This window comes from Neofelis nebulosa, chromosome 3, assembly GCF_028018385.1.
Source record: "Neofelis nebulosa isolate mNeoNeb1 chromosome 3, mNeoNeb1.pri, whole genome shotgun sequence".
In the NCBI taxonomy this organism is placed as follows: domain Eukaryota; kingdom Metazoa; phylum Chordata; class Mammalia; order Carnivora; family Felidae; genus Neofelis; species Neofelis nebulosa.
The window spans coordinates 27,834,901-27,861,606 of record NC_080784.1 but is presented as its reverse complement, the minus strand read 5'-3'; the positions used below and the strand labels follow the sequence as shown (position 1 = coordinate 27,861,606).

General features: G+C 37.8%; 1 protein-coding gene across 2 annotated transcripts in view; it reads right to left on the bottom strand.

The window, feature by feature from the left end:
• The window catches only part of TNKS (tankyrase), a 215,731-nt gene extending 192,724 nt beyond the window's left edge, over positions 1-23,007 (bottom strand). The window contains exon 1 of one of the 2 annotated variants that reach the window (XM_058720163.1): positions 22,262-23,007. In XM_058720163.1, the coding sequence (XP_058576146.1) occupies positions 22,262-22,934 (673 nt within the window). In that variant the 5' untranslated portion in view covers positions 22,935-23,007. The remainder of the gene's footprint in view (positions 1-22,261) is intronic. The other variant, XM_058720162.1, reaches the window with a different exon arrangement.
• Positions 23,008-26,706: the final 3,699 nt, after the last annotated feature.

Sequence of the window (26,706 nt, the reverse complement as noted above, 5' to 3'; positions counted from 1 at the left end):
AAGAGATAGATCAGGTATCCTGGACAGAGGCGAGGCCAGAAGAAGGTGTCCCGATTGTGTCCTATCACTCCTCAACACTGTCACATTGTTCCCTATGCTACTCTAGAATATGAAAGCAGTGTTTCCATCCCAGTTCTAGCCAAAAGAAGAAGGGTAACATCAAGGTAAAATATTAGAACTTGGTCAGGGTGGAAAGCAACGTACCGGTGGACTCCCAGTTAGGCAATTACAATGAAGGTGACAGCACTTTGAAAAGAGGAGGGTCAGAGAAATTCTGAGCAATCTGGACAGAGCTGGTGGGAGGTTACCATCCAGAGCCTGTCTACCCTGAGGCATGTCCCTATTTACCTCAGACCACCTAGAGGACCAAAACCAAGAACACAGGCTTTCACCACCCCTAAACCTGACCCCCATCAAACCCATTCTCCCATAATAATGCAATATTGGCCCAAAGAACTGTTAGTTTCAAGGGAATATAAACTCACAGCAGAAAATAATAGCATGTTTGAGGAGTGCAAGTACCATGAAAGAAGAACAAAACGAAAGTGAAATCAACGGATAAAAAAAAAAGGCATTTAAAAGTGGCAAATTAAGTGCTTCAGGAGAAAAAAAATGGGAGAATATTGAAAGCACAACATGAGAACAAAAATGTACCGACCAAAGCCAACTGGAAATACTGACATGAAAAATCTAAGTGGAGAAATAAAAAAATATAATGAATTGATTGAATAGTAATGAAAACAAAGAATAAATTCCCGAGAGAATCAGGTTGAAGGCCTATCGCAAAAAGTATCTGATAAGGATAAACAGAAGGAGAGGAAAGGAGAGGTAGAGGATGGGAAGAGAAGAAATATACCTATGTAGAAGTAATGATAACACTTCTCATAATTAAAGAAAAATGTAAAGTTTCAGATTAATAAGAGTTCACGTAGCGCCAAACACAATGGACAGACGTGTTATATGTAATCTGCCAATACTAAAGGCTATGAAATTTCTAAATCCTTCAGAAAGAAAACACAGATGATCTACAAAAACAGAAATCATTTTACTTCAGACTAAAGTCAACCTTGTTAGGGCACCTAGGTGGCTCAGTCCATTAAGCATCCAACTTCAGCTCAGGTCATGATTTCACTGCTCATGGGTTCAAGCCCTGCATCAGGCTCTGTGCTGACAGCTCAGAGCCTGGTGCCTGCTTCAGATTCTGTCTCCTTCTCTCTGCCCCACCCCTGTTCACACTCTGTCTCTCTCTCTCACAAATATAAAATAAAACATAAAAAAATAAAATAAAGTCAACCTTCTCAGTTTCAGTATTTTGATGCTTAATTTCCTATCTAGCTAACTTTTTATTTACATGAAAGAACGAAGTTATTCTCATATGTGTAAAATCTCAAAACTGAACACAAAAATATCCCAGTTCAAGTACTCTCATCAGAATACCTCAGCATGATGAAAAATTGATTTAATAGTTTGTGTGTGCGTGTGGGTGTGTGTATCTGTACATCATGAATTATCTCAGTAAAAGTTTATTGCTGTCTCAGCTCAGAGCCTGGAGCCTGTTTCAGATTCTGTGTCTCCCTCTCTCTCTGCCCCTCCCCTGTTCATGCTCTGTCTCTCTCTGTCTCAAAAATAAATAAACGTTGGGGCGCCTGGGTGGCGCAGTCGGTTAAGCGTCCGACTTCAGCCAGGTCACGATCTCGCGGTCCGTGAGTTCGAGCCCCGCGTCGGGCTCTGGGCTGATGGCTCGGAGCCTGGAGCCTGTTTCCGATTCTGTGTCTCCCTCTCTCTCTGCCCCTCTCCCGTTCATGCTCTGCCTCTCTCTGTCCCAAAAATAAAAAAATTTAAATAAATAAATAAATAAATAAACGTTAAAAAAAAATTAAAAAAAAAAAAGTTTATTGCTGTCTCCAGGAAGACTAAACAATAAACATTCTAGCAAATAACTGCAATGTGTGGGTTACAAAGAGTACACAGCTGTGCTAACTTAACCAAGCTGGGGAAGGAAACCTTCCCTATTTATAAAGTGGTATTTTGAGCTAAGATGTAAAGAATAAGCAGTTAACCAGACAAAAGGATAGGAATAAATGTTCTAAGGAAGACAAGGTATAGTATATCCAAAGGTGAAGAGGTGAGAAATGCTTTATACATTCTAGTACCAAAAAGAAGTTCAGAATGGTTCAGAGATACTGTACTAAAGATGCTGAAATAGGAAACAACGTAGAATGAACTAACCTTCTACCACAAAAATCATGGAGAAGCAGGATCGTCCTTCGAAACCAGTAATACATCAGAACTAAAAATCCTTTAAATTAAATTGTGTTAAGTCAGTGGGAAGACTATGACTGTACCCCACCAAAATGGCATAATTCAAAATTTCTGCAATGCAAACATAGGAAATCTACAAAGAAAAGTACAAAATGTAAACATCTATAATATACGTCAATCTTAGGAAACAGAAGACTAAAGACTTAAAATTCCACTGACAGTTTTCAGTCTACTTCCAATTTATTTCAATATAGAACTTATTGAGCAGGAAAGATCAAATATAGTACAATGAATTAATCACTTGGTTAACTAGAAGTCAAAGGAAAAAGAAGTAAAACGTGCCCTACAAAACTTTTGCTTTCAGCTATAATAATAAGTAGACTTCATCTTTTTATTTTAATGGTTTGTACTTACTATACAATAAGTGGTTCAAGGAAACTGGCTACCTACTTTGGATAAAAAACAAACAAACACGTTTTAAAGCCTTACTTCCCAGTATACAGCAAAATAAATTCAAACAGATTAAGGTGCAAAATGAGAAAATGAAACCATAAAAAATTTAGGTGGACATTTACATGATTTCAGAATGGAAATAATTTTTAAAAATAGAAGAAAACAAAAAGAAAAATTTTAGGGGCGCCTGGGTGGCGCAGTCGGTTAAGCGTCCGACTTCAGCCAGGTCACGATCTCGCGGTCCGTGAGTTCGAGCCCCGCGTCAGGCTCTGGGCTGATGGCTCAGAGCCTGGAGCCTGTTTCCGATTCTGTGTCTCCCTCTCTCTCTGCCCCTCCCCCGTTCATGCTATGTCTCTCTCTGTCCCAAAAATAAATAAAAAACGTTGAAAAAAAAATTTTAAAAAAAAAAAAAAGAAAAATTTTAAAGGCAACAGGTTTGGAAAGTTTATGGATAAAATTAAAAAGCAAACCAGGTGGGGCACCTGGGTGGCTCAGTCAGTTAAGCATCCGACTCTTGGTCTAGGCTCAGGTCACGATTTCTCGGTTGGTGAGTTCGAACCTCTGGTGAGTTCGAACCTCGCACTGGGATCCCAGCTGTCAGCGCCGAGCCTGCTTCAGATCCTTCTCCCCCACTCTCCCTCTGCCCCTCCCCAGCTCTCTCTCTCTCTCTCTTTCTCAAAAATAAACATTAAAAAAAAGCGCAAACCAGGAAAATATGTGCAATGATAAGAAAAACACCAAAAGGTAAAAGAAAAAGAACATAAGGGAAAAAGATAATTCACTAAAAAGTAAATCTCAATTATTTTTAAAAGTAAAAGCAATTACTCCAGATATAATCAAAGAAATGTATATCAAAACATGAATTCTGCTTTTTTAAAATCAATAAGAAATATGTTTTAAATGATGACATTTGGAGACAGGTACAAAAATGCTCATAGGAGCACTATTCACAATAACATATGGAAACTCCCCAAATGTTCACCACCAGTAGAACAGATAAGTCATAGTATATTCACACCATGGAATTCTGTATAACAATGAAAATGAACAAACCACAATTGTGCAAAATAGAGGAACTGCACACAATATAGTATCTACTATACAATATAATTTATATCAAGTTCAAAAACATACAAAACTAATCTATGGGTGGTGTAGGGGTAGTGAGTAACTCAGATGACACAAGACAGGAGCTTAACATGGTTTTTTTTGCCAAGGGTGTGGTAGGAATATAAATTAGTACAACCTTTTAGTAAAGCTAATTTAGTAAAACAGAGATTCACATACAAAAACTCTCTAGGAATATATGCATAGCACTGTCTTAAAAACTTTCAGCAGGGGTAGTTAGGTGGCTTAGTTAGGTTAAGTGTCTGACTTTGGCTCAGGTCATAACCCTCTTAGTTGTGGGTTTGAGCTCCACATCGGGCTCACTGCTATCAGCACAAAGCCAGCTTCAGATCCTCTGTCTCCCTCTGTCTCTGCTCCGCCCCCCCCCCCTCGTGCTTGCTGACTTCTCTCTCTAAAATTAACCTTAAAAAAAAAAAAAAAAACTTCCAGCAATTACCCTTTTAGTTCATTTCATAGACTCAAAACCCAGAACAACAATGAAATTGCAATTTCTTGAATCCCAAGCCAAGTTTTCCCCAGATAATAACTACCTTATAGGCTTGTAAGTAGTCAGTGAGTCACAATTATCAAAATACTTCCTAAAACATAAAAAGTTAAAGGAACATTAGATGTTCTTAATCTCACTAGACTTGAGTCTTAATCTGTGTTACATGTATCCTCAAGCAGTGACTCTCAACCCTGTCTGCATGTGAGAATCGCTAGAGGAGATTATTTAAAAAAAAAAAAAAAAAAAAAAAAAAGGCTTGCCCCTACTCCTGTGATTTGACCTATTTGGTTCAGGGTTAAGAATCACTACTTACAAAGTGAACATCAACATCAGTATTACCTGAGACTTGTTAAAAATGCAAATTCTCAGACTCTACTCCAGAGCAACTCGATGAGAAATTTAGGGAGTGTGGTCTAGCAACCTGTTATAATAAGCCCTTCAGCCGATTCTGATGCAGAGTTTCAGAACCATAGTTCTAGTGCTTCGAGATGTTTGTAATCCTCTGAAAATTACATGTAAAATTTGGTTTTAAGTATATCGTTCTGGGGAGAATGTCCATACCTTTCATCAGACTCTCAAAAGAATGCTGACAAAATTGAGAACCACTTACATAAACTCAGCAGCTTTCAAAGTGTGCTCGGTACCCCTGGCAGTCCCTGAGACACTTTCTGGGGGTCTGAGAAGTCAAAACTATTTACAAAATAATACTAAGATGATTTTGCCTTTTTGTTACCAAGATATTGACAGTACATGATTTCATAACATTATGTGGTTGGTCATCTGAAAAATGCTCTTGATGATACAAAGCAATGGTAGGTGAAACTGCTGACATCTTGGCATAAACCAAGACCGTGGCACCAAACTATACTAATAGTCATTGTATTCTTTACCACCAGGTCCTCACAGTTTAAACAAAACAAAACAAAACAAAACAAAACAAAACAAAAACCCAGCCAATTTCACTTAAAAATGTCCTTCATGGGGACGCCTGGGTGGCCTAGTCAGTTAAGCGTCTGACTTTGGCTCAGGTCATGATCTCACGGTTCATGGGTTTGAGCCCCATGTTGGACTCTGTGCTCACAACATGGAGCCTGGAGCCTGCTCCGGATTCTGTGTCTTCGTCTCTCTCTCTCTGCCCCTCCCCTGCTCACGTTCTCTTTCTCTCTCTCAAAAATAAATAAACATTAAAAAAAAAGTTCATGAAAATATATAGGTTCTTAACTTTACTAAACTCCAACCTTAGAGTACACATCCTTTTCAATATTCTTGTGGCAGAATAAGAAATACACAGTAATCACTTCTACTAGACACCAAAGTGTGGTTGTCTTGAGGAACAACACTTAGGCAACTGTTTGAGCTCAGTTTGACTTGTGTATTTGGCAGACATTTTCTTGAGAATGAACAAAGTGAACCCATCACTTCGAGGCAAGCAACAGACGGTATTTGTTCCTAATGACATGATTTGAGCTTTTAAGCAAAAATGAGAATGTTGTAAAACTTGCATCTGCCCACGAGCATTATAGTTTCCCAATACGTAAGTGCTTTTCTGAGAAGATTGGTGTGGTAGTAACAAATATGCTTTACAGTTTCTTATAAAGTAAAATGTATGAACATTTAGAGGATCTGTACACCTCAAGCTAGTATTTTACAAATGATCACAACACATATAGGTGTAAGATCCATCTGTGAAAAAGAGACCAATGGATTTTAACAGAGTATGAAAAACTCATTGATACGGCTTCAGATTCCATGTTGCAAATAACCTTTAGGAAACTATTATTTACCAAATTTGCGTGTAGTACCAAAGAAAAGCACCTATGATTATCTGAAGATGCTATAAAAATCAGTCCTTTCTTTTAAAACTGCGTATCTGCGGGGCGCCCGGGTGGCTCAGTTGGTTAAGCGGCCGACTTCGGCTCAGGTCATGATCTCGCGGTCCATGAGTTCGAGCCCCGCGTCGGGCTCTGGGCTGATGGCTCAGAGCCTGGAGCCTGTTTCCGATCTGTGTCTCCCTCTCTCTCTGCCCCTCCCCTGTTCGTGCTCTGTCTCTGTCTCAAAAATAAATAAACGTTAAAAAAAATTTTTTTAATAAAATAAAAAAAATAAAACTACGTATCTGCTTAAAGCAGGGCTTTCTTCATGTACTTCAATCCAACACAACAAAGGGCATGCAGCAAAGACTTGTCTCTTCTATTAAGTCAGACATTAAAATGACTTGCAAAGTGTAAAATAATGCCTCTCCTCATTAATTCATGTGTTGGAAAATAGTTACTTTTCATTAACAGTGAGATTTATTTTAACATATAAGAGAGTTTTTTATTGTTATTTTTTTTAAGTTCTCAGTTTTAATTCCTAATATGATAAATCCAAAGACACAAACAAAAAGCTTTTTCAGCAACATTTAAGAATGTAAAAGGGGGTGCATGGGTGGCTCAGTCAGCTGAGCATCCGACTCCTGATTTCAGCTCCGATCATGATCTTACTGTTTGGTGAGGTCAAGCCCCGCATCGGGCTCTGTGCTGTCAGCGCAGAGCCTGTTTGGGATTTTCTCTCTCCTCTCTCTCTGCCCCTCCCCCACTCACACACAGTCTCTCTCAAAATAAATAAGTAAACAGTAACAAAAAAGAGTGTAAAAGAGTTCTAAGATCATGAAGTTTGGGCATGACTGCATTTTGATAATAAACCTCCTTAAGCATGGGAAATAATGCCATTCTCATCATCCTTCTCCTTATGGCACTTACATTTCTTGAGTTGTTATTGAACGACTATAAAACCTTAGTAAAACCTTAGGAATCATGCCAGATTCCTCAGAAATAGACCCAAAAGGGGAAGACACACTATGGAAGTGTCCCCATGGCTGTTAATTAAGCAAATTGCAAAAAGTTCTTTTGAATTTCCATACACATTTTACTAATATAGTGAGTCTCACACTCCTAGAAGACCACAGTCACTCTCAGAAACATGAATTAACAGAGATGAAAAGCGTGCCTGCAATATATCACTAGGATTCACTCTACTGAATATGCTTTTTTCCATATTTCATGCTAGTGATATTATGAAATAAGTTCTCTCTAGGACAACAGAAAGACCAAAATGCCACTATGATAGATACTCCCATTCAAAAACGTTTAATTGTAGTAAAATATCTGTAACATAAGATTTACCACCACAACCATTTTTTTTTTTTTAACATTTATTTATTTTTGAGACCGAGACAGACAGAGCATGAACGGGGGAGGGTCAGAGAGAGAGGGAGACACAGAATCTGAAACAGGCTCCAGGCTCTGAGCAGTCAGCACAGAGCCCGACGCGGGGCTCGAACTCACGGAGCGTGAGATCGTGACCTGAGCTGAAGTCGGACACTTAACCGACTGAGCCACCCAGGCGCCCCCACCATAACCATTTTTAAGTGCACAATTTAGGGGCATTAAGTTCTTTCAAATTGTTATGATTCCCATGTGTTTTATTCAAAATGTATTTTTTTCCTTGACTACTTCTATGAATCAAAACATAGAGCAGTTTATCTTCAAGATTTTCTAACAATTTTAAGTAGTCTTTTTTTTTTTTTTTTAGTTTTTTAATGTTTACTTTTGAGAGAGAGAAAGAGAGAGCCCAACTCAGGGCCTGAAGTCACCAGCCATGAGATCATGACCTAAGTGGAAGTCAAATGCTCAACCGACTGAGCCACCCAGGCGCCCCATCAATTTTAAGGAGTCTTTAAAAGAAAGGAGCTGTGGGGCGCCTGGGTGGCTCAGTGGAGTAAGTGTCCAACTCTTGGTTTTGGCTCAGGTCAAGGTCTCACAGTTCATGAGATGGAGCCCTGCACTGGGCTCTGCACTGACAGTGTAGAGTCTGCTTGGGATTCTCTCTCTCCCTCCCTCTCTCTCTCTGCCCCTCCCCTGCTCTCGTTCTCTCAAAATAAATAAACTTAAAAAAAGAAAGAATTGCTAAAAGATCCTTCTTCCATTTGATTACGAGGTTCTTCAAAGATTATTTCCAATCACACTTTTAATGTTTATAAAGCAGTTGGTCAAAAGATCAGAGTCCAACATTCTGATAATTGCAAAGGTTCCAATACTCTCTAAAAAATATGGTCTCAATCAAATCCTAGTCACAATGTTTTAAGTAAGCATCTACATGAAGTTTTGCTCTATTTTAAATGCCTAAGAAAAAAGCTGGCAGGAAATACACCAAAATGACTATATGAGCTGCCTTGGGTAGGTAGTGAGACAATGGACTTTTTCCTGTACTTTCCAAAATCTGTACAATTACTTTTATTTTCAGAAAACAAACTTAAGAAAGTGGTAGCAACTGTCAAATTATAAAATGACTCAAAAGATTTTATTCTCATTGCTACTAACTTTCTAGTTGAGTTAGCACAGGCCAAATGACTTTAGACAGCCAGATGTGAATTTAAATCCAGCATCATCATTTAACAGCTACATGACCTTGGACAAGATATAACTCTCTTGAGTCTCAGTTTCTTCATCTATTAACAAAGACTTAAAATCTACCTTGTACTATTGCTGTGAGGATTAAATAAAATCACATAGGGAAAGCACAAAAATCACTCCAAGACAACTGTTATTTTTATTAATTTTTATATTACTATTTAGTAATAATTTCAAAACTAAGTCCATTCATATATGTGGCAACAGAGCAGTGAAAGCATTTTGATGACAAAGGACTAGACTAATATACAAGCATTATTATTTACACATTAAGAAAGTCAGAAGATCAGAAATCAGAGGCATTAACTAACAAAGTTCACTTGCTCAAATATTTATAGTGCACATACTGGGAGCAATTCAAAGAACTAAATACTGAACTTCTCTTATTATATACTTCACATTTATCTGCTTTCATAAAATTCCAACAGGATAACAATTACACTTTCCTACTATTAAATTTTAGGATATGGGGGCTGGGGGGGGAGGGAGCCAAGTTTTTAATAACTTGCAATAAATTTTTATATTAGTCCAAAAGTTTTTTTGTTTGTTTGTTTGTTTTTTTCCCGAATGAGAATATTTTCCTGCAAAGAAGAAAAGTATAGTTTGGCATTTCTTCTCAAGACATTAGAAAAAAAAAATAGTTAAAATGTATTCATTTATTCACTAACTGTAACCCCATGTCATTTCCTTCTTTAAAAAAAAGTCAGTAGTCAACATGAGAACAATGTGAGCTTTTGGAAAGGGAGAGCTGCACATCTTATTAACAAGATGGATGAGAATGTCAAAATGGTTTCCATGGTTGATGAATATATCAAAATGAAGGCATCCTATCTTTTCAGTGTCTGGTTATACACATACATACCCTAGTTTTTCAAAAGCATTATACCTGAGCATTAACTGGACATCAGGAGATTTAGGTTATTTTTAAACTATAACTGATGATGCAGGGACTTTAATTTTAAAAATTTTTAGTCAATCAGTAAGTTCCGTTTGTTGTTAATACATATCATCTAAAACTACTAAATGCCTCTTCACTTTTAAAAAAAATCTACCATAAAAGAAAAAAAAGGTGCAAATCCAAACAAACAACAGCTACCACCAACCATTAATGTACTTTTTGTTATACAGAGAAGGCAAAAGAGAGGAAACTTTACATCATTTTATTTTCTTTTTCTACAATTAAAAAATATACTACTCTAACCGAATAGGAAGCTGACACACTCAAAAAAAAGAAGAAAAAGAAGAAGAGAGAGAGAGAGAGAAAAGAAAAAAAGGTACTTGAGCTCACAGTTTTTAATTCTACACAGATACCTGAACAAACACGCAGGACAAGTTTCCACTTGACAAAGAACCCAGCAACTTGCTTGTAAGGAAAAGCAATCTTGGACATCTGATGAAGCCTGAAAAGGAAAACCCAGGGAGCCCACAAAAACAAAAAACTCCTAATGTTTCTTAATTACTCAAAAAATGATTTTTAGAAAATGACCCTCAAAATGATCCGAGTACCTAGGCTTCAGTGGAAATCCCATGATCAAGGCTACATCCCACCTTCCTGAGCATTTCTGTTAGAGGAATAAACATAAATCAGAGTAACTTCAAGGATCTTGACATTGCGGGGGGGGGGGGGGGGGCAGGAGGAAGGAGGGGAGGGAATAAGAATTTAAGAGACACTTGTCTCTTCAACTGTATCTACTGCATATTTTACAGTGAACCATCCAAAAGATTTCTTTGTCGTGAAGCAAAAGGAAGCTATTAAATACATTTAAGAATAGCTACTCTAGGGACGGGTTAAGCATCCAACTCTTAATTAGTTTCAGCTAGGGTCATGATCTCAGTTTCATGGGTTCGAGCTGAGGCAGGCTCCACACTGGCAGCACAGAGCCTGCTTGGGATCCTCCCCCTCTCTCTCTCCCTCTCTCTCTCTCTCTCTCTCTGCCCCTCCCCTGCTCATGCTGTGTCTCTCTCAAAAATAAATTAATAAACTTAAAAAAAAATTACTTGAAAAAAACTACTTTAAGAATAGCTACTCTGGTGTTTTTACCTACATTTTATCACAACACTCGTGACGATGTTTACTCTTTTCCAAAACAAGGCACTACAATAAAATATATTTTCTTAGCATCAGTTATATTCCTTACTTTTCTTCTGAGATCGAAGCTTACAATCCCATTTTTAAACATACATATGCTCACAACTTGACCCTTGATTGGCTTTCTATCCCCCAGATATATTTCTTTACCCTTTTAACTGACCAAGAATCACTTCAGATCTGGAAGGAAGGAACACCTGGCTGTGATCTACACAGTTTCTGGGGAAGGAAGGGATGCCCCAGGGGAAAGAAATGGCAGAGGAGTAGACTAAACTTCTTGTCAAAAAAATCTATGTAAGCAGACTATGAAGAAAGGATATTATTATTAAAAGCCCCTTAACAAAATGTCTCTGGTTAACGCCCATAGAAAGCAGTACATAAGCTATCTAAGCTGGGACATAAAATGGTGATGTTTCATAATTTAAATGCTACTACTACTGTAAGAGATGAACCTTATAGAGAGACTTCATCTACCCTAGATCAGAGATGCATGTCCAACATGAGAAGAACAAAGGTTGACATCTCAGACCTTCATTTTTTCTTTCAAACCTCTATTTTTATCCTTGAAATTACCAATTTTTATAAAAATGAGCAATGGAAAAAAATTGAGGTAAAATCCCATGCAAAGTTCCTGTAAGAAGAGTTTGAGCACAATAACATCCCCCCAAAACAATGCATGCCAAAGAAAACACTCACAAAACAAAATTACGATCTACTATTTCTTTTTACTAAAAGGCAACAGTAAAACGATGCAAGACATGAAAGAGTAGCATATATGTGAATTCGAAATAAGATGACAAAATTCAGAAAATAATTCAAAATTTTAAAAATCATTTCATAAGTAAAAACTAAACAAGAAGGAAAACAAAAGTGAAAAAAATACCACAGAGAATGCCCTGTGGTGGGGATCAGCAAACTACAACCCATGAGCCAAATATGGTGGCCACCTGCTTTTGTAAATAATGCTTTATTGGAACAAACCACACCCATTCACTTATGTATTGTCTCTGGACACTTTTATGGCACTAAAGCAGAGCTGAGTAGTTGAAACAGTTGAAACAAAGACCATACAGGACACAAAGCTTAAAATATTTATTGTCTAGCCATTTACACAGAAAAACCTTCCAAACTCCTGCCTCAAGAAAAACGGAAGGAAAAGGAAAACATCTTTTAAAAGCAAAAAGAAATTAAGATGTATTTTCGGAAAAAAGATTCAAGAGTAAACGACAGTTATCAGGGCTTGCGGGAAGGTGGAAATGAGCAGTTAGTGTTTAAAGGAGTACAGAGTTTATATTTAGAACTATGAAAAAATTCTGGAAATGGACAGTGGTGATAGTTTACAAGACCGTGAATGTATTTCATGACACTGAAGTAACACTTAAAAATGGTCAAAATGGTAAACTTTCTTATATATTATTTTTACCACACAGAGAGAAAGCAAAGTAGCAAATTTAGAGAGGTAAAGCTCCAATATACATAAAAGGAAAAAAACCATGGGGCGCCTAGGTGGCTCAGTCGGTTGAGCATCTGACTTCAGCTCAGGTCATGATCTCAAGGTTTTTGAGTTTGAGCCACGCATCAGGCTCTGTGTCTCCCTCCCTCTCTGCCCTACCCCTGCTTGCTGTCTCTCAAAAATGAATAAATGTTAAAAAAAAATTTTAAGAAAAAACCCACAAATATTAAAAACTAAAATTCAAGGAAACCTTTCTAAAATAAAAGATCTGAAACTATATAAAGAAAAGGCATATCGTGCACCTGAGAAAAATCAACTTAGAGGAGCTAAGACCAAGATATATATGCTCTATTAGAATATGCTGACTTTATGGAAGAGAAAAAAATCCTTTGGACATCCAGGAAAAAAGACCAAGGGAAAGAAAAGCAGATTACCATCAGACTTTCAACATTAACAGTTTTTACAGAAGAAAATGGGATAATGTTTTAAATACTCAGGAAAGAAAATGAGAACCAAAGATTTTATATACAGTCAAACTGATTTCCAAGAATAAGCCAACAACTGTTACCGACATTTAAAAAAAATCTCAGACAATCCTGTTTCCAGGACAGCTTCCTGGGTAAACTCTGGAGAATAACACCAAAATAACTAGAGACATCAATATCAGGACTAGTGGTAAGCATTTGCAGCAAAAATGGCTAGAACTGTAGCTGTAAATAATGATTTCAGGTATCTATTGCTTTATAACAAACTATTCCAAAATCTATGGCTTATGAGAACAACTACTACTTATTATTCTGATGATAACTGTGAATTACCTAAGCTCAGTCATCTGGAGACTTCATGAGGCTGGAATATCCAAGGTGGTTCACTCACTCAGCTGGCAGTGGAGACTGACTGAGAGCCACAAGCCTTAATTCTCTTCTCCATGGTCCCAGCATGGTGGCTGGGTTCCAAAAGAGAAAGTTTCCAATGCATGAATGTGAAAGTTTAAGATCTCTGAAGGCTCGGATGTCATATAGCAACACTTCTGCCACATTTCATTCATCCCAGCAAATCACAAAACCAACTCAAATACAAGAGGAGGGAAATAGGCTGCACCTTTTGCTAAGTGATGTCACATACATTACATAAAGAGGAGGAATATATGGGAGTCATCTTTGGCAACTATCTATCACACATATACTTGTAGAACTAAAACTAAATAAAGTTGATAAGAGAAAAACAAAGTAAATGTGCAAGACAGCTTCCAGGATGGCTCCCAATGATCCCCATTCCCCATCATATACACCTTTGTGTAACTCTCCCCTTTTAATACAGGCTGGCCCTATTGATTTCCTTCTAGCAAGAAGAATACTACAAACGTTGATGAGACAATACTTGGGATAGTATATTTCAAAAGGACTCTAGCTTCCATCTTGCTTGTCCTTTCTTGTTCTCTCATTGCTGGCTCTGAAAAAAGTCAAATGTCATGTTGTGAGCTGCTCTATGGAGCTGAGGGAGACCTCAGTCCAACAACCTGCAAGGAACTAAATCTTGCTAACAACCACATGAACAAGTTTGGAAGCAGATTCTCCCCTCAATCATCCCTTCAGATAAGACCGTAGCCCCAACCCACATTTTGATTGCAGCCAAATGAAAGGCTTTGAGCCAGAGGACGTAGCTAAGTCATGCCCGGATTCCTGACCCACACCTGGAATCGTGACCCACAGCAACTGACCCACTTAAAATTACAAAATAATAAATGTTTGTAATTTTAAGCTCTTAAGTAGTTTCATAAACTTTAGGGTAGTTTCATTAACAGCAATAAATAACTAACACAGTAAACTCAAAATAAGTAGAAAGAAGGAAATAATTAAGGGAACAAACAATGGAGAAAATTAACAAAGCTGAAAGCTGGTTGAAAAGATCAACAGAATTGATAAACCTCCTAGCAAATCTAATCAAAGAAAACACAAATTATCAGTATGAAAAATAATAAAGGAGTTTATCTCATTAGCTCTTATAGACAATGTAATAGTAATAAAACAATATTATAAACAAATTTATGCAAACAAATTTGACAACTTAGATAAAATAAATTCCTTGGAAAATATAACTCACTAAAATTGGGTGATAATTGAGACAATCTCTTAGCCATCTATGTATAAAAGAAAATTCAGTATCAAAAATCCTCCCACAAAGAAAACTACAGGTCTAGTTAGTGTCATTTGGGGATTCTATCAAAAATTTGAGGAAAATTAATGGCAATTCTCCACACTTCATTCAGAAAATAGAGAAATGAACACTGCCAAATACACCTGACAAATACAAATAAAGTGTATTTGGCATAATCCTAATGCCAAAACTTGACAAAGACACCACACAAAAAAAAGAAAATTACAGACCAATATTTCTCATAAACTTAGATGCAAAAATCTTTAACAGAATATTAGCAAATAAAACATAGCAATATATAAAAAGGATAATATACATCATGACCAAGTAGCATCTACCTCAAGAATGCAAGGTTTGACTTAACATTCCAAAACTCAATGTAATGTAATATATTAAAAGAATAAAGGAGAAAATCCATATGGTCATCTCAATATATACAGAAAAAGCGTCAACAACCTTTAATGATAAACACACTCAACAAACTAGAAATAAAAGAGAACTTCCTCAATATGATAAAGGACAGCTTTGAAAAACTTAAAGCTAACATCATACTTAATGGTGAAGTAGTGAACATTTTCCCCTTAAGAGTTGGAACAAGACAAAGATGTCTACCCTCACCACTTTTATTCAACATTATCAAGAAGAACAAATACGAGTCATAACTGACTCCATTTGAAGATACAATTCTTCAATAAAATCCTAAGGAAATAGTAATTTTCTAGATCACAGGATACACAGTTAATATACAAATTGATCAAATTAGGGGCACCTGCGTGTCTCAGTTAGTTAAACATCTGACTTTAGCTCAGGTCATGATCTCACAGTTTGTGAGTTTGAGCCCTGCATCAGGCTCTGCACTGACAGCTCGGAGCCTGGAGCCTGTTTTGGATTCTGTGTCTCCCTGTCTCTGTCTTCCACTGCTCACACGCTGTCTCTCAAAAATAAATATTTAAAAAAATTTTTTTTTAATTTTTTTTAAAAAAGAAATTGATCAAATTAGCAAACAACTGAAAAATAAAAATTTTCAAAATCCAATTTAATGGCATTAATATACATTTTTTAAAAACTAGGAATAAAAAATCTCATGAAAGACTCTTACACTAAAATTTATGAAAACTGCTAAGAGAAAATAAAGGCTTAAATAATACTCATGCATTAGAAGACTCAATATTGTTAAGATGTCAATTTTTCCCAAATTGACTAACAGATTCAATATAATCCCAATTATCATCTCAGCATGCTATGTTGTAGAAATTGATAATCTGATTCTAAAATTTCAGTGAAAATGCAACAGACCTAGAAGATCCAAAGCATCTTGAAAAGGTTAGCCAAATTGGAACATTCAAACTATCAACTTCAAAAATAACTACACAGCTACAGTTACCCGGCCAATGTAATTCTGACATAAAAACAGGCAAATATATCAACAAGACAGAATAAAAAGCCTGAATACAGACCCCTCCCCCTTATACAAGCATCTTATTTTTGACAATGAAGAAAAAGCAATCCAATAGAGAAAAGAAAGCCTTTTCAAAAAACAGCATCAAAAAAACTGATTATCCACCCAGAGAAAAATAAACCTCAACTCAAGCTCACAGATGACACAACAATGAACATAAGATTGATCACAAACTTAAATGTAAATGCTAAAACCATAAAGCTTTTAGTAAGAAACATCTATCTTTGTTACTTGGGAATAGGTGAAAGTTCTTACCCCAGTCATAGGTCACAGAAAGCAATAACTATAAAATAAACATACAAATAACATAAATTAAATTAAATTTGAAACTTCCATTCAAAGGACTTATTAATAACGGATCAGCACATGTGTAACATATAGCTAACGAAGGATTAACACGCAACTATATAAAGTACTCCCAAAATTCAACATAAAAAGATGAACCCAATGAAAGTAAACTTTGTCCAATTTTTAAAAGGACAAAACTTCATAAAACATATATAAATGGCAACTAAACAGATGAAAAAGTCTTCAACGTTAGACTTCAGGGAAATGCAAAATAAAATCACAATAAGATAAAATTAAAACATCTGAGAACATGAAATGATGAAGATACAGAACAGCTAGAACTCTTACATATTACATTAATGGAAATGTAACATGACACATCCACTTTGGGAAAACGTCTGTAAGTTTATTAAAACTGAGTATTTACCTACCCTAAGCCCACCAATGTCAACACTAGGTATATGCGCAAGAGAAAGAAAGTCTATGTCCACAAAAAAAAAAAAAAAAAAAAAAAAAATTTTTTTTACAAGAATGTTTATAGCAGCTTCCTTCATTAAAGTCCAAAACTGGAAATACCCTAAAAGTTCATCAATAGGAGAAGAAACAAACCAACTATAGCACATTCATATAATGAAATACTATTCAGCAGTAAAAAGGAGCCACTGATACATGTTACAACATCAAAAACATCAGTTGAGCAAAATATATCTTACAGAAAAAGAGTATATACTATAGGACTCCATTTTTATGAACTTTTAAAACAGGCAACTTATAATCTAGAGTTGACAAAAAGAACAATATTTGTATCTGGGACAGGGATTAAGGAAATGGGCATGAAGGAACTTTCTGAGGTTATGATGACTTTCCAAAAGGGTCTGAGTTGTCACCTTTGTCAAAACTCAGTGAATGGGGGCACCTGGGTGGTTCAATCACTTAAGCATCCGACTCTTGCTTTCAGCTCAGGCCGTGATCTCACAATCTGTGAGATCGAGCCCCACAACTGGCTCTGTGCTGACAGTGAGGAGCCTGCTTGGGATTCTCTCTCCCTCCCTCTCTGCCCCTCCCCTGCTTGCACACATTCATTCTCTCTCTCTCTCTCTCTCTCTCTCTCTCTCTCTCTCTCAAAATAAATAAACTTAAAAAAATTACTTAGAAAGAACTCAGTTAATGTACAAATAAGATTTGTACAGATTTTACATTAAAACACAACTTTGTAAACAAACAATGAACTCTAGATAATAATATGCATATATTGGCATACTTAGGGAAGGTGCACAGATGCTTGCAATTTACGCTAAACTGCCCCCCCCAAAGAGACTGATAGAAGAATATACAAGCAGATACATATGTAATAGAAATTACACAGTATTTTAATGTATATAAACACTCCTCTATTGTTGACTAGTTTTATATAACATCTTACAAATAGCTATTTTGTTCTTTAAATCACTTGCCTCCAAAGAGTGACATAGTTAAAGTAGAAGAAAGAGAAACTTACCACATCTTTCTAACTAAAAGTTCAATGTAACTTTTTTTTTTAAATGGTACCTTAAAGCATAAGATTTTAAGAAAACACTAAATAAAAGATAAAATGGAAAGACATTTATGAAGCTAGTTCCTTTTACAAATTAGATCCTTCTTAAACTCTGAGGCAGGACATTTGCTTGAAAGTATAATCAAGGAGTTTACCAAACAATGTTAACTAAGATTCCCACTCCAGGACTGAAGGGTTCCGACTCATTTTCTTAGCCATTGATGGGCAACAGTTCAGAAAAAGTGATGTTTTTTATGTGTCTTTTTTTTCAGGTGTAGGAACTTCATTTGTACCATCAAAGTCAAAAGAAAGCATAAAACTGCCATACATATTTTGCTGGGTTTGATACTGAAGTGCCTCGTATTACATATCCTAATCTTAGGTTAATTAATTACTTAGGAAGCCTATTTCAAAAGCTTATCAATTTAAATACTATGAAATCTCAGAATTCAATGCTTCATTAAAGTTTTTTGTTTTTTTTTTTAAACCCATCTAAACTTTTCTTTAAAAGAGATCACATGAGAACATTACTGGTCCTTGTAACAAAAATATGTCACTAGGAACTGAACTGAACACTCCAAATTGATACTATTTATATAGCTTTGACTGCTGTCCTTTAAATAACAGAAAATCAGGGTCAAGGATCTTATCTGTAGGAGAAAGTCTTATATAAACTCTAGTCAACAATGAAAAGACCGGGTCCTTTTGATATGGCCATCTTAAGAAGGCATTAGAAATAGTATTTTGAGAATCTACATAAACAATGGAAACTGGAGATTAAGTTTCTAATTATGGACAGAGTGATTCCATTATTGTGTCTAAGCCATATTTTTTTTAAATTTTTTTTTCAACGTTTTTTATTTATTTTTGGGACAGAGAGAGACAGAGCATGAATGGGGGAGGGGCAGAGAGAGAGGGAGACACAGAATCGGAAACAGGCTCCAGGCTCCGAGCCATCGGCCCAGAGCCTGACGGGGGGGCTCGAACTCACGGACCGCGAGATCGTGACCTGGCTGAAGTCGGACGCTTAACCGACTGCGCCACCCAGGCGCCCCTAAGCCATATTTTAAATAAATAATTATCACGGTCCAAAATGGGATAGAAAAAAATGTTTAATTCTGCATCTGGAAAGAATTATGATAGTATTTTTTAAAGCTATAAGGATTTAGGGGTGCCTCAGTGACTCCATGGGTTAAGCTACCAAGGCACCCCTAAATCCTTATAACTTTTAAAAATATTTTGGTTTCAGTTCAGGTCATGATTTCACGTTTCATGGGCTTGAGCCCTGTGTGGGGCTCTGCACTAACTGCACAGAGTCTGCTTGGGATTCTCTGTCTCCCTTTTTGTTCCTCTCCTCCCTCTCTCAAAATAAATAAATAAGTTTTTTTTTTAATAATAAAAGTTATAAGGATTTAAATATGACTTCATACACTTGAGATCTTGAAAATGGTTTCATTTCATTCTATAGAACTGTAGACTCACTTCTCAATGGAAACAAAGGCATTAATTAACACTCTTCCTTTCCAATCTTTGCTTGGCTAGATTGGACCCATCCTTTAAATCCCTCTCTGTCTAAAAAGACTTCCTTAAATGCTGTAAAACCAGGACAAGAAACCCTACTGCCTCCTCCACTAAAGTATATTCCGATAACTCCAGGTTACACACTTTATGGGGTTTTGTTATTACTGCTGTTCTTGTTTAGTCTTCCCTATTAGACTGTAAGCTCCGTAAGGGCTTAGATAGGCCTATCTAGCACATCAAAATTGTGTTGGTATTTAACACCTGACCTATGACAAGTAACAAAACATTTGTGGAACAAATGAATTACAATTTTTAAACTTCTCCAACAAGGGATTGTTCCAATTTCCTCTTTAAAACAGTTTTTCTATGACAATCCCATTACTAGCATTCTAACCAAGAGTCAACTGAGAATTACTCTTAACCACTCATCCAACACTATGCAATGCACACAAATATGGAAGTATGATAAACTGCGGAGTGTTACGTTTTTATACCACGTAGTTTTACTGTGTTTATCTGTTTTCCACAACGAAACTAAAAAATTCTTCTTAAAAAAACAGTTAGGGGCGCCTGGGTGGCTCAGTCGGTTAGGCGTCCGACTTCGGCTCAGGTCATGATCTCGTGGTCAGTGAGTTCAAGCCCCGCATCGGGCTCTGTGCTGACAGCTCAGAGCCTGGAGCCTGTTTCAGATTCTGTGTCTCCCTCTCTCTGACCCTCCCCTGTTCATGCTCTGTCTCTCACTGTCTCAAAAATAAACATTAAAAAAAAACAAAAAAACAGTTAAAAGTCAGGTTCTCATAATTACAACATAATTACAGGCCTGTGTGTTATTGTCATGTAACTTCTTGGGTACACATAAAACTCTAAAACAGAATAAAAAGTAACTATTGTAGCACACAGAAGTTGATTTAGAAGCCAAGCACTGTTTTATGTGTGACTGATCCTAAATAAGTACATTACCACACATATACATATAACTATCCTCTGTTAACAATTACTTATAATGTGGTACAGTGAGGGATGACAAGATTTGTGATCTGTGCTGAACTAGTCAAGTTTGGAACAATGCATGCAAAAGCAAACCTCAGTTGACTTATTGTATCAGACTCAGAGCTTTCATTTGACCTAAAGAAAAATAAATGCTATTTCATCTAAAATAAGCAACACCCTTGAGCAAATATCTACTATATGGGCCTGTTTATGATTCAATTCACTAAATACCTAATAGTATCTATACTATCTATAGTGTCTATACATCAAAAATGGATCCAGTAATCTAATAATGATTTCCTGTTTCTCATATTGCTGACCATGACCCATTAACAAACCACAAACAACATTTGTTAAAAATGAAATGGAATAGGATGTAAAATATAAGAAGACAACACATGTAATAAAGGAAAGTATTATTTCCTAAAACTTTTGATTCAGTTTCTACGTGTGTGAAGCAATGTAAAATATATTTCTAAGTATAGACTGCAATAAAAAAAAAAAAATGTATGAATGCTACTCTTAAAGTTTATGCCCCAGTTACTTCTTCCCCCAAAACAGTGCAAAAGCAGAAACTTTCCATCACACACACTCACAAAGTGAAAAGTGACCTTAACCCAGGTATTGGTTTTAATAGTTTAAGCTTGATTTCACAAACTCTAAAATCAAACAGAGTTCAAATCCAGGTTCCATGATTCTCTGTGTGAATTTGAACTTATTTTAACAATAAGTGCTTCACGTCTGTCATCTGTAAAATGAGGGTAATAATATCTTTCAAGTTGGGGTAAAAAATATATAATACACATAGTTCCTAACATATCTTTTACCATAAATAGAACAAACTGAAAAAGTGATATGTATTGCCAACATAGCAAGAACCTTAACAGGAGGTATCTTCGGTGTGTTATCTTTGATGTGTGTGTGTGTGCTTTTTCATTTTGTACATTTCTGTCCTATATGAATTTTATAATGTATATAGAGCATATACATTTTTAATGTTTCTAATGTATATAACATTATTCTCCTTATATTTTAAAATATCAATGGTAGATATCTGGGCAGTGAGATTATGGTCCTTTTTTTAATACTTATCTGTATTTTATAAAAATATACTAGGTATTTTTAAAAGACAATGGCCAATTACTTGATTAAAACACACACACACACACACACACACACACACACACAAAAAGTGTGTGGTCCAGAGTTTAGGAACTAGCAGGGTTTTTTTTTTTTTTTTGGAAAACTAATGTGCCAGATGCTTCTCACTAAATCCTCACACAAACTTAGTATATCATTTTTGTCCACGAGAAAACCGAGGCAATTGAGATAAGGTAAACTGTCTATCAGACAAGTAACAAATAGGAGTGTCCAGGACTTCAAACCCTTTATTTCTTCTACCATCACATATGCATCCAAACATTCTTCTCCAGTTGTTTCATATAGGCATATTTTAATCTACCCAATTAAGCTGTAAACTCCTTGAGAAAGGGGGAAAGTTTCACATACTTCATTTATGTCTTTCATTGGCTTACTAAGAGTACCATAGATCCTTAAACACTTGTTGAGTTACATTAAACTTCTTTTGGTCTAGACTATCCTCATGGAACATACCCGTGTTGTAAAAACGAAATAAACCAGTAAACAAACGACAAAACTCTTAAGACTGCCCAAATCTAACTTTATTCCTTCACACTCGTAACCGAAAAAGTTTAAGTATACCCATATCTGGAGACGACGATCTCTAAGGGAGTTTGGAAACGGGTACAAGTATCACTATGCGAACGCTAAAAAAGAATGAATTCACACATTCCCCCACCACGCCCCCGTCATCCAGGCACTATCCTAAAGAAAGGAACCTCTAGACTTCCGGTGAGGTGTTGAAGAACCATAACCACGCCCCCACTTTATTCTATCATAACTTGTTTTCCATCCCTACCCAGACCCCTGTCCCCAAGACCAAACCCTTAATAAACAAAAGTCTCTGACCTGCAGCGAAGTGCAGGGGAGAAGACTTCCGGCCGGCCATGTCCTTAGCATTCACGTTTGCCGCGTCCACCAGCCTCTTTACCCGGGACACGTCCCCATTGCGACAGGCCTCCAACAGTTCCCGTAAGGCCCCGCTTACTGCTGGGACCCCTGGCCCAGGTCCCGCTGCCCCAGGCCCCAATGTTGCTGTGGTGCTAACTCCTGCCGCCTCGGGGCTCTCCGCCAAGCTCGATCCAGGGGAGGATGGAGAGGAAGATGAGGAAGAAGTCGGGGAAGAAGAGGACGACGGTGAATTGTTACTGCCACCGCCGGCTGGGTTGGGAGCGACCCCGACGGCAGATGAAGCGGAAACCGCCGGGGCCACGGGAGCGGCGGCGGCCGTACAGATTGTGCTGGTGGTACTGCAACAGCTGGTACTGTCAACCGGCTCCGGGGATCGAGGCCTGTCGGGCGGATCCCGACTGCCATCCCCCTCCGGCAGCGCTAGGCCGTGCCGCGGGGAGGCGAAGGGGGCCAGGCCACCCGCCGTTGGGGAGGCTGGTGTGGTCCCCGGGGCCAGGCCAGGGCTGAGTGGGGGTGGAGGTGGCGGCGGCGGCGCCGAAGCCCCTGGGGCGGGCTGGAGCTGTTGTTGATGATGGTGGTGATGATGCTGAGAGCGACGCGACGCCGCCATCTTCGGACTCCCCCAGCACTGTCACTGCGGCAACGGCCCCACCGCCCGCCCTCACTTCCGACCGCTAGGCCAATTAGCATCCAGCGCACAGGAAATGATGCGGAGCGGAGTGGGAGGGGCCAAAGAGAAGGAGGGAAGTATTGGGAGCTCAGAGAAAAGCCGAAGAACGGGGCGTGGCTTTGTGACCGAGGGGCGGGTTTTGTGACTGAGGGACGGGCTTTGTGAAGCCTTGGCGGGCCGGCTGCGGAGGTTTGAAAGTTGGAGCCGACCACTCCATAAATGAGGCACTTTTCTTTCCTCCATTCTCGCTTTCAGTTTGCTTGCCTTGCCCTGCTCGGTTCTGTCGCCACGTCTCCTTCAGTCTTCCGTATCTTGTTCCGGAGCGTGCTCCTAAGGCGTAACTCAATGCAAGAAGGGACTGTATCGCTTTTCATGTCTCAGGTGGCCTTGTCTGAGAAATGGAACTGTGAGTACGTACCACACAGAATTGTTAGCAGAATTAAATGAACAAATGTACACAAAGCGCTCTGACCGTTACTAAAACATAACTATATTTAGCCCATTGGTAATTTTTTTTAATGGAGCCCCCCATCCTCTCCCCTCCCCCCAGCTACTCCCCCCCCCCCCCCGTTATTCTCTTGGTCTCAATGTCCCTTCTTGTAAATAAGTATTCTCGCTCTGTCCACTTTATTAATATTCCATTTTAAAATAGTGGTTCAGGGGACGCCTGTGTAGCTCAGTCCGTTAAGCGTGGGACTCTTGACTTAGGCTCAGTTCATGATCCCACGGTTCCTGAGTTCCAGCCCCGCATGGGGCTCTGTGCTGGCAGTGCAGAGCCTGCTTGAGATTCTCTCTGTCTCAAAATAAAAAATAATAAATAAATAAATAAATAAATAAATAGTTCAGATTGCCAGGATTGGAATTCAAACTTCTTAATTTACTAGCTGTGTAAATTTGGGTAAGCTGTTCAACCACTCTGCATCTCACGTTCTCCTCTGCAAAATCGAATTAATAGTTCCATAATTGTTAACTATTAAAATTATGATTTTTCTATTCTGTTATCTCTGTACTTTTATTTCTCGCCTAAAGTTTGGCTCTAATAATTATGAATATGTTCCTTTTGAATTCTTTTTAGCTGAACCTTTCTTCCCCAATCCTCTGGCCTCTGTTGTCTCTCCCTCCCAAACTAAAATAAAAACTTGACTGCTATCCATCATTCACCTTTAGATGCCATTCTTTAGTAACTGCTTTTTCTCTCTTTCTTCTGCCTGTACCTACTTTTTTGCTCTGCCATCAAAAGAGATGTGTCCGTGCATGGGATAATCTCAGTGCAGTGTCCATTTCCTGCTTCCTATTTAATAGTCAACTACACATTGTGGAAGTTAGGACAAAACAGCATTATTCCAATAGAGGGGACATAGATAGCAATTGTGTCTTAAGAAAGGACAAGGATTACATGGGTCAAGTAGAAATTGGTCATTGCAGAATATTAAACCAGGTATTGTTTCATATGTTCATTATTAAATATAATTACTGTGATGTTAATATTCCCACCTAAATAAACAGGTAGGTTTATTTAGAAATACCATCTACATTAAACAAGGTCAGTAACATAATATTGAGTGACGTTTGTTATCATCTCATCTGGGATTACAGATTATAACTCTCAACTGTATGCATCTGTTTTACAAATTTGTGCCATTGTTCAGAAATGTGTAGCTGGATAGGAAAACTCCATCAGCACAGCTAACATCTGCCCACAATACACATTCTCCTGGTTTTCAATGTTGGTGTTTTTTGTTTAAGTTTATTTCTTTATTTGGGGGTGGGGGGGGTGGGGGTGGGGAGAGGGGCAGAAGGAGAGAGGGAGAATTCCACTGTCAGGTGCAGGGCTCAAACTCACAAAAACCATGAGATCATGACCTGAGCTGAAATCAAGAGTCAGATGCTAAACTGACTGAGACACCCAGGCGCCCCTCTCCTGGTTTTGAATCTTAGTTCACAGCACAGGATAGTATTCAGAAAAGGGGTTTATCAACATAATACATTAGATGCTCATGACTCACCTTGTGCCCCGTTGACTATGGCCTTCTTCCTGAATGGGAGGCATAAGGAATATCCCACCTGGTCCCTGATGTCCAATTACTCACAGATCATGAGAAGCAGTAATGTTTACCCTGATTCACATGCATCTACTGTGTCTGTTTATCAGTACAAAATAAATAAGAAAATTTCTGCTGGATAAAGAGAAACAGGCCAAATTGCCTGAAACTATTCTACTGGTAAACTAGGTCTGAAAATGCATTTGCTCACTTGGAAATTGCCTTTTCCCCCTCCAGTGGAAAGTAGTAAAGGTACTTAACATTAAGTATTTATAAGGTTTAGGTTTATATGGACTAATGTTCGGCTCCAAACAGGAAAGGGCAGATATCATTACCTAATCTTTTACAGCTACACACAATTCCATGAGGAATGCATTGTATGCTAATGAAAAGAGCAAAGTCTGAAGTCAAACCGGCTTGAATCACATCTCTGAGGATTACTAGTTGGTTAATCTTGGTAGATATGCTTCAGCTCTGTCATTCAAAAATTCTGATTTTATTGTAGCATTGCCATAAGGATTAAAAGACCTGTTGTTTTGTAAGCACTTCCCCAGTGTTAATTTGATTCTCTTATGTGGTATACGTAAGGTGTTAATAGGAACTCATAGCCACTATTGATGCTATCTCCTTACAACTTCCTCTGTGACAAAGAGAGTGGCTGGGAAAAAATATCCAACATTTTACATGTAATGGGAATCTTAAACAAAGAAAGATCAGGTTTAATTGTTTCCTCATCTGAAAATTCAAGATTTTAGACAGGCCCTGACTATCTCCAAGAATTATTGAGGATCATAGTTATGAGGCACCCTATCACTTTCAAAAATATTTTCAGAACAATCATGTCCATGTGGCATAAAAATGTGAGCACAGAGCACTCTCTGAAGCATTATTGTTGACACAAAAGAAAGAACCACCAACTCAAAGGGCACTTGCCTTCTGGACTGTGATGTAATGTTTGTTTTTCCCCCAGAGGGATCATATGAACGCACTTTGTAAGTTACACAGTCATAAACTTGCAGTTGCCAAATTTCAACTAGACTTGGTGTGGTTATTCCATCCATGCACTTCTCATTGATCTGCCCCAAATCCAAGTTCACTGGTAGAATTTTAGATCTACTAAGTCCACTTATTCTTCCATGCTCTGAGCAAAGCCTTCTCTGCAAACTCAGAAGCGCAGACTAGAGCTATAGATTAGGTGAGGCGGTGCCATTTCCTCACCTTGGCCTTTGAAGTTGTTATTCTTAAGTCAGAAATAGCCATTATGCCCAGGGCCCAGATTTCTCTATGAAAGTAGTACTAAGCTGAGAGAAACTTTAGCTGAATTGCTATTCAGAAACCCAGGAGAATATTATCTTGTAAAGCCATAGATGTGCAAAAATTCCAACAGCTGGAATCATGCTAACCACATTGTATCTGAGGAAGTTTCATTAAAAGGAAAAGCTAAACAATTTATTACAATGCAATAAAATTACAGTAATTTAAAGATCCCTACATATTAGCTTATTAGATTTTCAGTTGCTTTGTAAGATATCTCTTCCATAGCAGGGTCTCTGGATACTGTTCCTAAGACGTCTATAGTCTGCCCTCTGATAAATTGGGTTTTCTCCTGGTGTGGTCTATACACTTGAGACTAGTCACTTTGATGTGAAGTATTAATTCCAGGCAGAGAG